Source organism: Rhopalosiphum padi, chromosome 2 (genome assembly GCF_020882245.1).
Source record: "Rhopalosiphum padi isolate XX-2018 chromosome 2, ASM2088224v1, whole genome shotgun sequence".
Taxonomy (NCBI): Eukaryota; Metazoa; Arthropoda; class Insecta; order Hemiptera; family Aphididae; genus Rhopalosiphum; species Rhopalosiphum padi.
In genome coordinates this window covers 3,085,000-3,101,196 of record NC_083598.1, presented here as the reverse complement: position 1 = coordinate 3,101,196, position 16,197 = coordinate 3,085,000, and the positions used below count along the sequence as shown (strand labels likewise).

At 28.5% G+C, this 16,197-nt stretch overlaps 4 protein-coding genes across 7 annotated transcripts; 2 read left to right on the top strand and 2 right to left on the bottom strand.

The window, feature by feature from the left end:
- Positions 1-438: 438 nt before the first annotated feature.
- Positions 439-5,484, top strand: LOC132920051 (sodium channel protein Nach-like). Of its 2 annotated transcripts, XM_060982092.1 has the most exons (11): positions 439-662; positions 1,772-1,966; positions 2,802-2,949; positions 3,079-3,212; positions 3,320-3,407; positions 3,685-3,839; positions 4,042-4,172; positions 4,250-4,415; positions 4,470-4,567; positions 5,054-5,223; positions 5,281-5,484. In XM_060982092.1, exons 1-10 carry the CDS (start codon positions 580-582, stop codon positions 5,203-5,205), a joined length of 1,350 nt encoding a protein of 449 aa, XP_060838075.1. In that variant the 5' UTR covers positions 439-579; the 3' UTR covers positions 5,206-5,223; positions 5,281-5,484. The 2 variants fall into 2 exon arrangements, 1 of the variants encoding a protein (XP_060838075.1); XR_009660688.1 differs by lacking the exons at positions 439-662; positions 1,772-1,966; positions 2,802-2,949; ... (4 more) ...; positions 5,054-5,223; positions 5,281-5,484 and adding an exon at positions 2,098-2,323 and having other exon boundaries at positions 3,320-3,511.
- LOC132920048 (WD repeat-containing protein 75) lies at positions 1,798-9,743 on the bottom strand. Of its 2 annotated transcripts, none has more exons than XM_060982088.1 (16): positions 9,471-9,743; positions 8,581-8,797; positions 8,336-8,514; positions 8,162-8,278; positions 7,899-8,086; positions 7,677-7,835; positions 7,523-7,599; positions 7,335-7,463; positions 7,067-7,254; positions 6,845-6,999; positions 6,542-6,728; positions 6,108-6,286; positions 5,870-6,048; positions 5,622-5,810; positions 5,467-5,547; positions 1,798-1,921 (listed from the first exon to the last, which is right to left on the bottom strand). In XM_060982088.1, the coding sequence occupies exons 1-15, from the start codon at positions 9,548-9,550 to the stop codon at positions 5,467-5,469; spliced, it is 2,304 nt and encodes a 767-aa protein (XP_060838071.1). In that variant the 5' UTR covers positions 9,551-9,743; the 3' UTR covers positions 1,798-1,921. The 2 variants fall into 2 exon arrangements, with proteins under 2 accessions (XP_060838071.1, XP_060838070.1); XM_060982087.1 differs by lacking the exon at positions 1,798-1,921 and adding an exon at positions 3,930-4,182.
- Positions 9,744-9,897: 154 nt separating this feature from the next.
- On the top strand, positions 9,898-12,516 carry LOC132920047 (CCAAT/enhancer-binding protein zeta). The gene has a single exon (XM_060982086.1). The coding sequence runs from the start codon at positions 10,042-10,044 to the stop codon at positions 12,463-12,465; it is 2,424 nt and encodes an 807-aa protein (XP_060838069.1). The 5' UTR covers positions 9,898-10,041; the 3' UTR covers positions 12,466-12,516.
- On the bottom strand, positions 12,502-16,091 carry LOC132920050 (actin-binding protein IPP). Of its 2 annotated transcripts, none has more exons than XM_060982091.1 (10): positions 15,922-16,091; positions 14,832-15,040; positions 14,599-14,743; positions 14,395-14,533; positions 14,145-14,310; positions 13,737-14,080; positions 13,402-13,665; positions 13,246-13,331; positions 12,967-13,187; positions 12,502-12,907 (listed from the first exon to the last, which is right to left on the bottom strand). In XM_060982091.1, exons 2-10 carry the CDS (start codon positions 15,012-15,014, stop codon positions 12,677-12,679), a joined length of 1,779 nt encoding a protein of 592 aa, XP_060838074.1. In that variant the 5' UTR covers positions 15,015-15,040; positions 15,922-16,091; the 3' UTR covers positions 12,502-12,676. The 2 variants fall into 2 exon arrangements, with proteins under 2 accessions (XP_060838074.1, XP_060838073.1); XM_060982090.1 differs by lacking the exon at positions 15,922-16,091 and adding an exon at positions 15,637-15,914.
- Positions 16,092-16,197: the final 106 nt, after the last annotated feature.

The following is a 16,197-nucleotide window of genomic DNA, read 5'->3' as shown; positions in this document are numbered from 1 at the left end:
TAGTTCCTAATTTTGTTTAGGAGCGGAAATATACTGCACTACTATAGAGGTAATAGAAAAATTAACTTTTAGATATACGACTGTGCATATATACACATAAATACATTATATTATATAACCGCCATCATGGTATTATAATAATAATATATAATATTTATAATATAAGTTATAACTAATAAACAACAGAATAAGGTACCTGTATGTCGTGTGACTTGATAATTATTATCATGTACACCATCATTTTTTTCCTTTTTTAGCGTGACTATATTTTTCAAACTTGAATTACTGTTATTATTAGTTATATATACTGCACCTCGAATAGTATTGGTCTACCGTGCAATACCTATGCAATCTGCATATTTAATAAAGATCGTATCTGATAGGACGCCGAATAAGTTAACATTTTTTCAATAATATTATTTCGATGACAAATAATGGACAGGACTGACATTAATATAGTGAAATCATATTGTATTATTATATTGAGTGCTGCTCTTACCGATTGCAAACTGTACTAGATCTCACCTCATAAATAACGAGAAAACCGTCCTGACAATACATTATAGGAAAATAGGAGCAATGATATTAAAAGAATTTGCGGATCAATCGACCATACACGGTCTTCACTATGTGAGCAACGTCAAGTGTCACTGGACGGAAAGGTGAGTATATTAAAATATCTATATAAGTGTACGCTATGCCGTTACGGTATACGGGTAAATTTAATAAATATATATTATGCATGTATATTAGGAACCAAAGGGCAAAGTTGTATAAGAAATAATGATACTGGGACGAGTGGGACGTATTTAGAAAAAAGTTTTAGGTGGAGTTTTTGAAAATCAGTTATTGAAAAGTAGAACTTTTGTTAATAAATATACAAAACTGTTTTATGATAATTAGGTATTCTTACAATACTTTTTAAAATATAAACATTGTTAAAACAATATTAACATTAAAATTGAATAAATAAATAATCATACAAAAACCCAAATATTTCGAGGCGTATTTAAACACCCAAAAGTCCCAAAACACCCACAGGCCACAGCCCTGTGTACGTACCTGATAATATAGGTAGAAGTATAATATAATTTGATGTCCCTATATAATTGAACAGAAATATTACAGATACATTTTAAGATATAATTAATATTTATTGGTATTATTATTTATTGAGGAATATTATTTGATATACGAGTACTAGGTAATAGATATATAGTATATACGTATAATATGATGAATAAAAGCCTGAAACGGTAAAAATGATAAAATCGAAAAAGAATAAATTATAATCTATTGACTATTGGTACCATATAGATACCTATGTACATACATATAAAAAAATTATTTTGGTTTTATATTTTACTTACAATTTAATCTTCTGTCGACTGTATGGATTTAATAATTCAAGTATACCTATATTACCTAGCTAAATTAGAGCTATTAAATAGGTAATAAATGATATATTTCGTTTTTCTATCATAAATTTTATAATATACAATATAAATCACCCCCCCCCATTTTACCTTTTAATAATTAATTTATTAAGACTATTTAAAACATTTAAATATACTTAAAGACCAAATTTTCAAATTAGTTTTTTACCATCTTAAGAATATTTTGTAGCAATACCTACAAACTTTTTTGTTGATTGAGATTATTGAGAATCATTTTTTCTATTTATTAAGGAATAAGGATAATAGCCCAATCCCAATATTAATACAAATAATTCGATTCTTATCATAAAATAATAGAATTTTATTACAAACAGGTTGTTTTGGTTAATTTGTTGTATTCTGAGTTGGTTTGGTTCCGCGTTGTTGATGATGAACTCCTGGGAAGCGTATCAGACGAACGCTATTAGTTTCGTAGTGGAAACCAGTTCGTTGGAGTTTCAAACGACTTTTCCGGCGGTCAGCGTCTGCGAAATGAATAACGTTGCTAACATTCAGAAATTGGCAAACAAGTTAAATAGATTTTAATTTTCACACGTTGCACCATTGATTATCTACTATGTCTATATCATATCCTATAATAATATATACAATAGTTGATAAGTATAATATATAATAATAATATATTATTAATTTATAATGAATAATTGTCATTTGTCGATGCTTGACTTAGAAATAAAAAATAATAGATGTACAACTCTGATAAGTGATAACACAAGAATTTAACTAAATAATATAACCGGGCATCGCCTATTTACGTAAAAAAAATTAATTCGTTTTGTGGACAGCCCATTTGTATCAAAATAAAAAAGGTACATTTTTTCCGACAGCCAATTTGCGCCAGATGTACCTGATATAATTATAATAAGGTAGGTAATATAATTTATTCTCAAATAACAATCGATTAAATAATAATTATCAGGCGTGAAGATTTTATTACAATTTTATTTAAATCGTAGTCAATTGTAGGAATTTTTTTTAAATAATAACCAATAATACATATTTTTTTGAAACAAAAATCAGTATTGGTATACTATAAACTATAGACTATAGGTAATAGTAGTTAATAAAAATAATAATATACAAAGTATTAAAATCTATAGACTTATAAAAATAACTTTATTAATTTATTTTACGTTACAAACACGACGTATTTAAAAATATGAATTAACCAAGTCGTTAATGTAAAATGTTTACTCAAGTAAATTTGGCACAAATGGGCTGTCAAAATAAGCATACCTTTAGTACTCAGTCAAGATTGTCTCAAGTCAAGTATTAGTAGGCGAGTACCTACTAGCCGTCGTATTAATATTAAATACCTAATACAATTATTGATATTGCGTTTAGGATATTTGGTAACAATAGGAATTTCAATTTGGATGAAATTGTAAAAGAGATAACTTACTTCAAAGGAACTTCCTATTATATCAATGAATTTTGTATGACTGGACAATATAATTGCCCGAAAAATAATTTCAGTAAAATAGCAATGTCTGTAAGTGGCCGTTGATTTTAACTAATTATTTGTACACGAATAACTAAACAGAAATTGTAATATCATACCATACCTATTAGTATTTTGAATAGTTAATAAAATATATGTACCTAATTAATTTTTATCCAGACAAGAAGTACTTGCGATGAAGTATTTTTAAATTGCACTTGGAATGACAATCGTGAGTTTGACTGTTGTAAGCATTTTGTTCTTACTGAAACGGAACTGGGAATTTGCTACACACTTACAATGGAAAACGAATCGTTAGTATGGCACATAATATGGTCATGTAAACATGTACCAAGTTATAAATGAAAGACTTACATAGCATTAATATGTTGTAATTTTCTAATCTTAATTATTTTTACAGGCCAGATTCTGATGATTACATTAACATGTATTCAAACCGGGGTACAGGTCCAAGCAATTTACTCATAAAATTGTCATCACCTAGTCAGGTGATTCAAATTTATATTATCCCAATCATAATGATTAATGACTGTTCATACCAGCCAAATTGTTGTACTAAAACTTATATAACTAAATAAACTCAATACTTTGAGCTATGCATTACATTTACAAGATTTGAAAATATAGGGTTTAATGATTATTATTATTAAACATCTACTATTTTTAACATAGCCGTAGTTCTGGTATTAGTATGAGTTTTGGTGATCTATATCACCTTATGTGTTTTACAATCATCTTATTCTTTAGTATGTACATTGTGCATAGGTTTTTATTCACTCAGTAGTAGACGTACCATATTATAATACAATAAGTACTGACATTTTACCTGCCATGATGGGTATTTTTAAACAATATAAGTTTGTTATTAAAGACATTGAAAATGAAGATGAAGTCAAATTTGTTGGCATTACGCAACGCAGGTGAGAACATTTTTTCTATGAAAAATATATTATATCACATTTTGTTACATTTAAGGTTGACAAATAAATAAAATTAGTATAACAAATAGATTGATGTTGTAAACTATCTTTATTTATTTATAACAAAATATAATTTTATTTAATGATTTGTTAGTTTAATAAAATGTGATAGTAATGTTACAATATTTTTACACAAGTTTAGATGCAGATTTCCATTAGAGAATGAACTAGTTGTCAGTTCAAAATACAGTTATAGTTCTTGCATTGTAGACTGCCGTCGTCGAAAGCAACTAGAGATGTGTAATTGTACTTCTCATTTAATGCCTAACAGTAGTATGTTTTCCTAAAAATAATATAAAATAAAAATAATATATAATAATAATAAACAAAATTATATGGAATTTCTATAGAAGCAAATGAACAATGTGATATAAATGGACTTATATGTTTAAATACACATTATGCAGAATTATCGGTGTTAAAAAAAAAGAAAAGTAAGCGTCCAGGTTTAGAATGTCATTGTGTACCTTCCTGTATTGAAGCTGAAATAAATGTCATTACAGTTGAATCATTTATGTAAGTTTGCTTACACATTTCAAAAACAAAACATTAAATTATTTAATTTTATAGAACTAATGAAAATGAATCAATTATACAATTAATGATGGACCGATTACCAGCAGAGCGACTTAAACGCAATGTTGTTAGAGGAAGATTAGATGTCTTAGGTAGAATTGTTTAAATTTAGTTAAATCATATGCATAAGATTATTTTATAATATATCATTATGAAGTATGATAATTGTTAAATGATAAATGCTAGTATAGCTACACTAAAAAATTTTAAACAAATTCATTTTACTATTTAAATAAATAATTTATAGTTAGTATTAACATTTCATTATGATTCCGGTATAGATCATTTAAAATACAATTAATATTATTATTGATCAATGAATAACATTTTTAAATTAAATTAGATTCAAAATGTATACTATTCAATCATATTTTTATATTTTTATAATTCTCAAATCTTTAATGTACGATTGATTGAATTATTTTTTTTTCTAGCTTGACACTCCACTTCATTTAAGAACTATTTAATTACTTTAACAGATCTTTTATATGTCATAACTCCACAATATGCAAAAATTGACATAAAAATAATGTCAACTTATGTTTTTCAAAATTTATTTATTAAGATGTATTTTACAGTTTCATTAGGAGGTTCTGTTGCATTATTTGTTGGAGCAAGTATATTAAGCTTTTTGGAAATTATTTACTATTTTATTATACGTATGCGCAATGTTAAAATTCCAAATTTAAAAAGATCTAAGACGTCAAAACTTGAATTCAAGATAAAATAATAAATAGTAGAATAATTGGTAAATAACAATCTCTTTTTCATTATAATATGTCTAACATTTATTTTATTTATTTAGGACAGAACAAAATTTAGATGCACATATTTTATTTTTTGAAGTCACATTATACAAATGCTTAAAGTAACAAATAAATAATGTTATTCTCATAATAAAATATTAGTTAAATCAAGTTTAATTAATTATTATATACACTTCATTCTATAAATTATTTAAGTATAGTTTTTTTTTATTTTATATACTTACTTATGTATTTAAGCATGCAAGTAAAATACGCTCAAGATGTGTCTCTAATGGTAACATTAAATGAGCTGGCTCTTCAAGTATCTATATAAAACAAACAAAAAAAATATTACCAAATATAAGCTTATAATAATATGTAAGAAATATTATAAACTTACCTCAAATGCTGATTTATCTTCATCAATTAATGTTTCAAACTCGGGAATTTTTTTCGTGTCATTGGTGGTATACCTAATTTCTTTGTTAGAAATTATACGTCCTAGAGGTGTTAGATTAGTAAAATTATCATCCACAAAAGCTTCAATCATTTTTTGGAGAGTGTCAGTCTTCTCAAACTTTAAAAGTTCCTAAAAGTAGAATCATTAGTACATTTATCCATTCTCAAGCATAAAATACAATAAATTACTTGTTGGTTGGTTAACATGTACAATGTAGAATTGTCCAACCAAGACGAATGTTGTCCATTTTGATGATTTGACTTTGGGGCAAATAATGCCCACAAAATAGAAGTGCTTTTGTCATTGTTGCCAAATATATTTTGTTTTTTATACACTATATTTTTGCTATTTGGAGTGAATACAAACACTAAAAATAAATAATATAATAGTTAAATATGAACTTCATGCAAATCATAGTTTACTAACAATCGTTATTAGTAGTAAAAATAGCCATATATTCTGACATTGGATCAGCTATTAATCTTTCAACTTGAACCCAAATAGTTGTAAGCAATGTCTCACTAAGCACATTCCATATTAAAAGTCTCGTGCTTGATGCAGCAACAAGCATCCAACTGCTTGCGTTTTTACCAAACTCTAAAAATCTATATGTATCAAAATAAAAGAATATAATTAATAACAAATAACACTACTTAATAATATCAATATAGTTAGATATTTATACTATAATACTATATTATATTATGACAAAAAACAAAAATTATAATAATAAAAAAAAGACATAAAAAATGGGCATGGTGACGTTAACCTAGTTACTGTTCTATTTGTATGCCTTTAACCAATCATGCAAAATAAAAAATACTAACTATAATTTTACTTGAATAAATAGATAAATTTACCTAATATGTTCAAACCCATGAGTAAGGCTTGTTTTGAAGTCATCTGAGTCGTCGAGAACTTTTAAAACTATACTTGGCCCAAAAGCAGCTGCCAATATACAACCATCCTCAGAGAAACTAATTGCATGTAATGGTTGATTATGATAAAGCTTGCTCGTATACTCATGTTGCCATGATTTAATTGGATCTAAAAATTATTAAATATAAATTTATCAATAATAATATAGTAAATAAAATATGAAGCATTTCAATATTTATTTTTAATACATTAATCAAGATATCAAGAAATATTTTCATATTTACTTTTTTCGTCTTCTGATAAATTATATGGAGACCAAAGTTTATATACATTTTCATGTAATGTGGCAACCATATGTAAACCGTCAGAATCTACTGATGGACGAAAACATAATTTTGAAATTCTATCTACAGAACTTGTGTAAGTATTTAATTTATAGCTAAAAAAATACAAATTTAATTTAAAAACAAATTTAAATAACAGATATTACTATATTAGTATATTACATTTGCAATTTTTCATTAAATGTCCAGAACTTAAGAACATCATCTACTACATATTTATCGTCAATTGGTCTTCGTTCAACCGTTGCCAGCCATGAGCTATCATCACTTATCGCCAATAAACAAACATCAGCATTGAATACATCTTGATCTCTTGTTCTGGTCGTAAAATTTTGACACACAATATCCAGCTATTAAAATACACAAACATAAATTTCATTACCATTGCCTACATATAAAATCAATATACTTAAAAAGAACAAACACTAACATTAAATGCTAGTTGTGATTGGTCGAGTGAAAAAAATTGAATATGGCCAGGCAATCCATTTGTTACAAGGGATCTTGAACGACTATCGAATGCAACACCTGCTGGAAAGACTTTTTCAAATTCATCAGCCTAAAATAAATTAAAAGTATTGATAAATCTTAAAAAAAATATTTAATTAAAATATTTACATTTGAAGCATGCACTCCCCAAGTGAATGTCTGTATAACAGAATGTATACGGTTTTGTGAGTTCACTATTATAATGCCTAAAAAATAAAAATTGAATGACAATAAATACTTTGATGTTTTTATTTAAATAATATATTTGACTAAGTAGCATTACTATTGCTTTGTGTAGACACGGCAACATATTGACTATCTTCTGTAACAGATAAATGAACAATATTGGCTGATAATCTAGGTAAATAATGTCTAGTTTCTGTATTTTCACAAAACCATTTGACCAGCACATTTTCAGCACCTCCACTATAAAAATTGTTACCTGAAATAAAATGTATTCATTTTACTATGTATTTAATTTTGTTAAAAAAATGGTTTATCTTACCACTACTGGTAAATATAACATCATTTACAGGAAGTGTATGCCAATGGTAAACAGTTTGAGATCTTGTATTTTTATGTGTTACATTATAATACAAAACAATTCTTCCCGTGTTATCTCCGATTGCAAGAGTATTAGAATTAGGATGGCATTGTACGACAGTTACTGTTCTGCCTGACCCTAATTTAATTCTACCAAGAGACATGTCAGTTAATAATAACACTGATTAAATATTTTTTAAATATTCTTATTTAAAACTAACATACTTATTTTTTTTATAATTCAATAAATTGTAAATATATATTATATTTTTATTAGCAAAGGCAATATAAGGTACATCTTCAAGACCTCCTATTGACCAAATATGTGGCAAATTCTCCAAACTAAAATAAATGTATACATTAAATATGATTTTTTTTTTTAATGGTTCTATCAGTTACTTTTCATCAAACTTGTGTAATAGTGTCCCTTCTTCCAATGCAAATAAACCAATATTAATATCATTGTTATTAGTTTCTAGTAATTTATATGATACAGCAATACAATCCACATTATAAGAGCAATAAGTTCTTGACAAACATTTTGCACTTACTACATGATATTTTTTTAAATCCAATTCCTTTAAACAAAAAAATGGTAATAAATAATTATTGAAATTATAAATACTAAGTTTAAATATTATTACTTGTTGCTTCAAAAGTTTGGCAGCTTGGGTTCCAATCAAATTCCAAAAAACAATAACAGCATTCAAGTGAATAGCAACCAATTGTTTATCATCAGATGGATGAAAACATAAGTTAACAATCCTACCAAAATTTTGATCAGCAGTGTAACTGGCAACTAATTTACCGGAGCTCACACTAAAACAATTGATGTCTGCACCACAGCCCACATATATGAATCTATATTTAATATTGAAAATTAAAATTTAATAAACAGTTAAAATATCAAATTATTTTCTAAAATATATTATTGGTTTACTTATTAAAGTTTAAAAATGTTTAGGTATATTTTCGGGTATATTATAATTAAACATAAAATACAATTAAAAAAAAAAAACAAAATTAATATCAGCCAAGTGAAAATAGGAAATTACCTATGAGATTTTCAATGTTATTTTAGGGGGGGAAGGGTCGGTAAAAGTTCAAAATGCTACACATCTTTAGATAGAAAATTGAATATTAATGTGATCATTTAAAATGTTATAATTTTATATTTTTTTTTCAAATTTCCCAGTGAGTCATCTAAAAAATCCAGAAAAATAAGCATCAGGCTGATATTTGGTTTTAAACAAACCTAGATATCTTCATATTTGATTGGAATCAGGTATATCAAATATATTTAATAGTTAAGAATCATAATATTTTTTTTTTGCAAATTTTATACAAGTTACGACTTGGCTCCTCAAGAACAAATGAGAACCAATACATTTGTATCAAGAATTAAAACCAGTTTGTAAATCAGATAGCCAGATAGGTAATATAATTTCATATAGACGTACAATCTTACGTTTATTTATCTACGTAATACCGTTTAGTAGTTAATATAGAATGAATATAATCTATTTTTACTAACCTCCCATTTTCAGAAAACAGTGGCGGATGACTTATGATACTCCCGCCTTCGACTTTTTTCACGACTATATTGTCTTCCATTGTGATTGTTTTAACTTCCTATACAAAACAGAAATCTAAACGGCGAACAGTCAACACTTATCCGAAGACATTGTATAGTAGTCACAATAATAATATCTAATAGGTAAGTCGTTAGTCGTTACTCGAAAGTAATAAAATAGTAAGTATAAATTGTTTATAAAAAAAATTATCAACTTTATACTATTTCAGTACCCACGTGAGAAGACGGGATATAATCACAAGATATGTCAACATTTCAGTTTCTTATCATCAAATGATTAACATTTTTGGTTTTCGTTCACACTGTCACACTGTAAAATAACCAAAAAAATATTCATGCTTGATTTTAAAATTCGGATAACAAATAACAATATTGAAAACATTCAAAACAACGTTAGACACGATTAACAAGTTACGATACATTAACTTAATTAACAAAACATTAAAAAAAAAGAAATTTATCTTTGCAAATTTCATTCCATATTTAGTAGTTGGTCAATTGCGGTAAAATTATGAGTTCATCGGAAACGGAAAGCGAGTTAGAAGGCGACGATGGTTACGATCAACTATATTCGGATTCTGATGCTGATGACATAGACTTGCCCAAATGGTACGAAAGCTTACCGTCGTTCGGAAATTGCACCAAACTTCCGGCGTCCGAAATCGAAGCCCTGCGATCAGAAGCGGAAAAAGTGTTGGAACATCAGCCACAGACCGATAAAAAGAAATCATGGATAACCGAGATCGCGAAACAAGGTACGTATTCAGACAAAATTGCAGCACTCACCATAAAGATCCAAGAAGATCCTTTGCACAACATCGCCGCGTTGCAGAATCTTGTGCACATGGTAAAAATTGGCAAAAAGCAACAGTGTTCTCTCGTCATTGATTCTTTAACAGAATTATTCACCAGAGTATTATTGAAATCCGAACTGTTACCTTTTGAACATCAACCGTTGAGCGAGTTGTCAAAGGTGGACGACTTGAAACAACGTAAGCTGTTGCTTAGCTCTTGGTTGTTTGAAGAAAAACTGAAAAATTTATACTCTGGTTTTGTCGAAGCTCTAAGTACTGTTGGATTAGACTCAGTGCCGGTAAATCGGGAAAAAAGTATCTCAGCCATGTACAAATTATTAATCAGTAGCACTGAATGTGAAATGCAGATTGTTAAATATCTTGTAAACAAATTTGGTGATACAGTTCATAAGGTTGCTTCAAAAGCTATGTATACATTGCGGCTTGTTTTGAAACATCGATCAAATCTCAATCTAACTATTTTTGAAGAAGTGAGAAAATTACTATTTCGTTCAAACATCAAACAAAGAGCTCAATACTATGGTATTTGCTTTTTAACTCAAATCGACACTAAAGAAATGGCAAAAGAAGTAATTGAACTTTATTTGTCATTCTTCAAAGCATGTGTAAAAACAGGAGCAATTGATTCGCGACTCATAGGAGCTTTACTAGTTGGTGTTAATAAATCGTATCCACATGTCAGAAGTGGTATTCAGTCAGAACAAATACAAACAATGTACAAAATTGTCCATTTAGCTCCATTCAACATATCTTTACAGGCTTTGTTGTTGATCAGGCAATTGGAAAATAATGATAGGTACTATAGTGCACTGTATAAAAAAATATTTGATGAAAGATTGATCAGTACGTCACATCAAGCTATATGTATTCATTTAATTTACAAATCCATTTGGGATGATAAATGTCCCGAACGTATGGTAGCTTTCATGAAACGTATATTTCAAATGTGCTTATATTGTCCAGTTCCTATGGTTACTGGAATATTTTGTATGTCGTCGCGATTAATGAAGAAACATAAAGGTATACTTGGTAAATCTAAATTCGAAGACATTGAATCTGAAATTATTCCAAAACCATTACCTATTTTAAATGATACAATTAAAGATGAAGAAATTGAAGAAGAAAAATATTTTGATGTACAATCAAATTTAACAGACTCAACTGAAACGCCTTTAAAATCTTCTTGGTATCATGTTAAAGCTCCTCAAATAATAAAAGAACCACAATTACCAGAAGGGCCCAAGGAACGAGAAATTAAAAATTTTTATGATTATACCGCTAGAAATCCAAGATTTTCAGGAGGTGAACATGCAGTTTTAGCTGAACTTATTCCTCTAAGCCGACACTATCATCCTACTGTTGCAACTTTTGCTAATAGACTAATATCTGGTAAATCGATATATTATGATGGTAACCCTCTAGCAGATTTCACTTTATTACATTTTCTTGATCGGTTTTCATTCAAAAACCCTAAAAAACCTAGACAAGGACAGGGTGAAGGTGAAGAAAATGAAGAACTATTTAGATCGGTTGGTACATCTAGAAAACACTATGCCCCTAAAGGGTTAAAAAGCATGTCTGTAGTTAGTGAAGAATATTTAAGACATGAAGAGAAACAAATACCTTTAGATGAAGTATTCTTATACAAATACTTAAAACAAAGACCAAAACAGAATAAAAATGTTGAAAATCCTGACGAAGATGGGTTTAGTGACGTTGACAGTGTTAATAGTGATGATTTTAATGAGTTATTAGACGGCATGATGGGTGCTAAGAAAAAGAAAAAATATGATTTTTCACGTGGTTTTGAGAAGGAAGCTAAATCTAAAAAAGTCAAGCAACCCATAGAAGAATCTGATAGTGACGATGACAATGATGATGAATTTGTGGTTCCACGTAAATCAAAGAACTTGGCAGACTTAGCTGTGCCTGCTGAAAAGTTTGCAGCCATGTTGGATGCAGCTGGCAAAAAAAAATCTGGCGGAAGAGATGACATATTAATAAGAGACAATGCTTCAAAAAAACAATTAGAATGGGAAAAAAAGAAAAGTGGTGGAAAGCGGAAAAGATTAGAAGATGGTAGAAAAAACAGAAAACGACATCGTATTCAAAACCGATAATTGCAGTGTTATCAATTAATGTTAATTTAATAAATATTTGATGTTTTTGAATTGATTGTTTTTTATTATTAGGATCAGGTATAAAACAAATAAGTGTGCGTTCTTGTTTGAACTTAGTAGAATAATAACAAACATACATAATATAATTATACATACAGTTCTTTAAAAAAATTAAAAAATATATGTATGCTGATGAATTTGTGCTTATAATTTATAGTACAGCAACACCAGCCTCGCTTCTGGATTCTGGAAGTGATGGTAGATCTTCCCATTGTTCAGTTAAGATGTTGTATCTCTCCACTGAAGAAATAGTAACTTGGGACCTGTATGAATTACTTGTGTATGTTATATCACCGCCAATTACATATAACATTCCATCAGCAGCTGCAACAGCTGGACTTGCACGTTGACCCTTCATTGGGGTTATAAAACTCCAAGTATTCTGTAACATATTGTAACAATTAAACCAATAATATATATCTAAAAGCTAATGATTATTACTTCTTCAAAGTCATATTGCTCAACCAAATGTAAAACCTCATTATTGCTGGTAATACCACCAACTACATAGAGATTTTTATGTAAAACTGCAACTCCCATTTGACTACGTGGAACCTTCATTGGTGCTAAAATAGACCATTCTCCAGTCACTGGATTAAAACTCAATAAGTCTTGAAGATGTCGTTTAGTGCGAGTACACCCGCCCACAATATAAATCAAACCTAATTATAATTGCAACAAGTTAGTTACAATACATTATTAAATCATTATTTTTAACACCTTCAAATGACACGGCTCCCATACTAAATCGTGGTTCAGGTAGCACACTATTACACATTGTCCATTGATTTAATGATGGTGAATAACTGTAGACAAAAGTGAATCTTAATAAATTTAATCCTAACAAATTTAAATAATAATGTCAATAAAACTCACATTTCAATAGAACCACCTATGTCATCTCCAACCCATCCTCCAATTGCATATAAATATCCATTTAACGCAGTCATTCCAAATTCACATCGTGGAACAGTCATATCAGCAACTTCTGTCCATTTGTCTTCAATAGGATTATAACATTCTCCATTTGAAAGGATAAGTGATTCGTTTTCGCCTCCAACAACATATAAACATCCGTTTAGTATAGCTACTCCTGGCATTATCCTACCAAAATTCATTGGTTTTATGTCACACCATTCCCTAAGATATATAAAAAAAAAATAGGTATACCAATTATAATGAGTTTAAAAAGAAAAGGAAATTATACTTACTTTCTGAATGTGTTGAATTTGACAACAGTTTCAAATGTAGACTCAGTATATCGAGACCAAACAGAACGTATTTCTCTCTTAGATCCACCGAATATGTATATATCTTTTTTGGCTCCTAACCGTGGTTCAACTTGTAAAGCTACTAAATTACCAATGCGTTCAGCTATGTCAGTATAAATAGAACGTAAGGCAACTCTTAAGCTCGCATCTGTATTATCATTAATTTCACGTTCTAGAAACTGGGTACTCATTAAAGGTATACGTATGCATGAAAGAATTTCAAAAATGTAACGACGGCGGTCGGAGAGATCATGTTTAATCCATTTCATAGCTGCATGAAACACCTAAATAAAAACTTAATTTAGTATATTAAGTAATACATTTACCAAATAAATATAAATGATTAACCTGTTGTTCAGAATCTACACAAAGATATTCACTATTGAGAAAGTTAATAAATTGGTCTTTAGATAAATCACCCAATTCATCTTCTTCACAAATTTGAACAAAATTTCCATAAATAAAATCTTTTGATAATTTGTGCAAAGCAGTAAAATTGTGCATATCTGCAAACCTTTTAATATATAATACATATAATGTAGTACATTTGGATAAAATTATTAAAACATTATACAGATATATAATTTTTAATCATTACCTAAGTAGTCCAACAGCATTAGATGAATCTAATTCACTTTTCATGAATTTAGTACAACAATTTACAGCTTCATTAAGTTGTAACATATCTGCTGCTATCATTAGTTCTTCTACATTTTCTTGATAAATATTTATTTCTCCTTAATTTTTAAGCATTGAATTAATTATTATATTCAATAAATATTATGTATAAGGATTTTTTTACCAGAATAAATAAAGTTAATAAGTATTTCAAGTACATTGGGAGAAACTGAAGGAAGTTCAATAGATTTTTTACCAGCTTCCAATAATCCATTAGTAAACATAGCATAAAAATATGGACTACTGGCAGCCAAAATTGCTCTGTGCGCCTACAACAATGTTTGAATTTATATTAAGTATAAATGTGTAAATATATCTTAAAAAGAAAATCAAAAAATTAATTAAATTCTTTCATACATTAATACAAAATCCTTTGGAAACAAGTTGCACATCACAGAAAACATTGTTCTTTCTTAAACTATTTAATCCTCTTAAAAATGCTTCAATATGTGGCTTAGAATAATATTTGTTTGAAACATCAAAGGTGGGCAAGTTGGATGTGCAACCCAACACACCATTTTCTTCTCCAGCTGGTGCCATTAGAGATAGTTTAAGAAATCAATGAACTAAAAGTTTAAGAAAATATAATTAAATTCATAAGTTAAAACATGATTAAAATAGTTATTCATATTTAAACTTGAATTGTATTAAATATAATATGTAGTTTAAGAATTTGTCTAATGGGATAGTTTAAACAATATGACATAAAACATGCGACATATATGTAAGAGAAACTTATTTTCATACACTAGATATCTTAACTAATAGTACATATTTGAACAGTACACAAAACAATAATCAATAGTTTACTGCAAATAAACAGAATTATTGTTGAAAAATGTATTATATAAAATTAATAAAGAATAACTATACGTAGCAAACGTTCAAACGCTATTACACACGAGAATATGACTATTGATTTCAAAGGTGACAGTAGAAAGTTTTATTTATACATATTTAGATTTGCAATTGTCCAAATATGTTAGTGCAGGAACATTAACGAAAAAATAAAATGTGGACTAAATATGTACTTGTTTGTGCTAGTGTACCCATTCTTATGTGTATCTATATAATGGCTACATACATTTCGAATATTATTTATTACTTAATATTATAGTTCAATACTGTAATATACAAGTTAATAACAATAATTGTTACAAACCATAATCGTATGCTAAATGCTTGATTTGTACATTCAACATTGATTACTGAGAAGAATAATGCGTGTGAACAATGTTACGAAATTCGAAAAAAAAAAATAACAATTACGAATATTATTATTTATTATTATTATTATTATTATTGGGAGGTGATAAAACGTATATGTATAAATAAAGAAATGTAGGTGTATACTGTATAGTGAATACAGTTATAGTACACTGTTACTGTAATAGACTTAAGTAAAAAACAACGTTAGAAAAAAAATTGTACGCCCTAATTACATTACATTATGTTGCCGTGTTGGTGAATGGTGATACGAGTTATCAGTGCGCATCGTAAACATATGGTCCGGAAAAAAAGGGTAAAATCGACGGCGGCGGCGTCGTCAATAGAAAATTACAATGCAAATTTAAGTATCAATGAACAGCCCCGCGGACGAGTACACAACGGCCGCCGACACATTAGTACGGTGGGCGGGGGATGCCGGGACCGGGGATTACTCGGTCGACCCTTGAAATCGCGAAATTTCATGGAAGAATAGAGAGGGGCGCGTGATTTTTTC

Coding starts and splice junctions, on each gene's coding strand:
- LOC132920051 (XM_060982092.1), top strand. CDS start 580: ATGATATTAAAAGAATTTGCGGATCAATCGACCATACACGGTCTTCAC. Junction 3,408..3,684: donor AATTGTCATCACCTAGTCAG/GTGATTCAAATT, acceptor CATTGTGCATAG/GTTTTTATTCACTCAGTAGT. Junction 4,416..4,469: donor ATTACAGTTGAATCATTTAT/GTAAGTTTGCTT, acceptor TTAATTTTATAG/AACTAATGAAAATGAATCAA.
- LOC132920048 (XM_060982088.1), bottom strand. CDS start 9,550: ATGGAAGACAATATAGTCGTGAAAAAAGTCGAAGGCGGGAGTATCATA. Junction 7,836..7,898: donor TGTTATATTTACCAGTAGTG/GTAAGATAAACC, acceptor ATTTTATTTCAG/GTAACAATTTTTATAGTGGA. Junction 7,000..7,066: donor TTTAATGAAAAATTGCAAAT/GTAATATACTAA, acceptor GTATTTTTTTAG/CTATAAATTAAATACTTACA.
- LOC132920047 (XM_060982086.1), top strand. CDS start 10,042: ATGAGTTCATCGGAAACGGAAAGCGAGTTAGAAGGCGACGATGGTTAC.
- LOC132920050 (XM_060982091.1), bottom strand. CDS start 15,014: ATGGCACCAGCTGGAGAAGAAAATGGTGTGTTGGGTTGCACATCCAAC. Junction 13,666..13,736: donor AAATTCAACACATTCAGAAA/GTAAGTATAATT, acceptor TATATATCTTAG/GGAATGGTGTGACATAAAAC. Junction 13,332..13,401: donor ATAGGTGGTTCTATTGAAAT/GTGAGTTTTATT, acceptor TTTTGTCTACAG/TTATTCACCATCATTAAATC.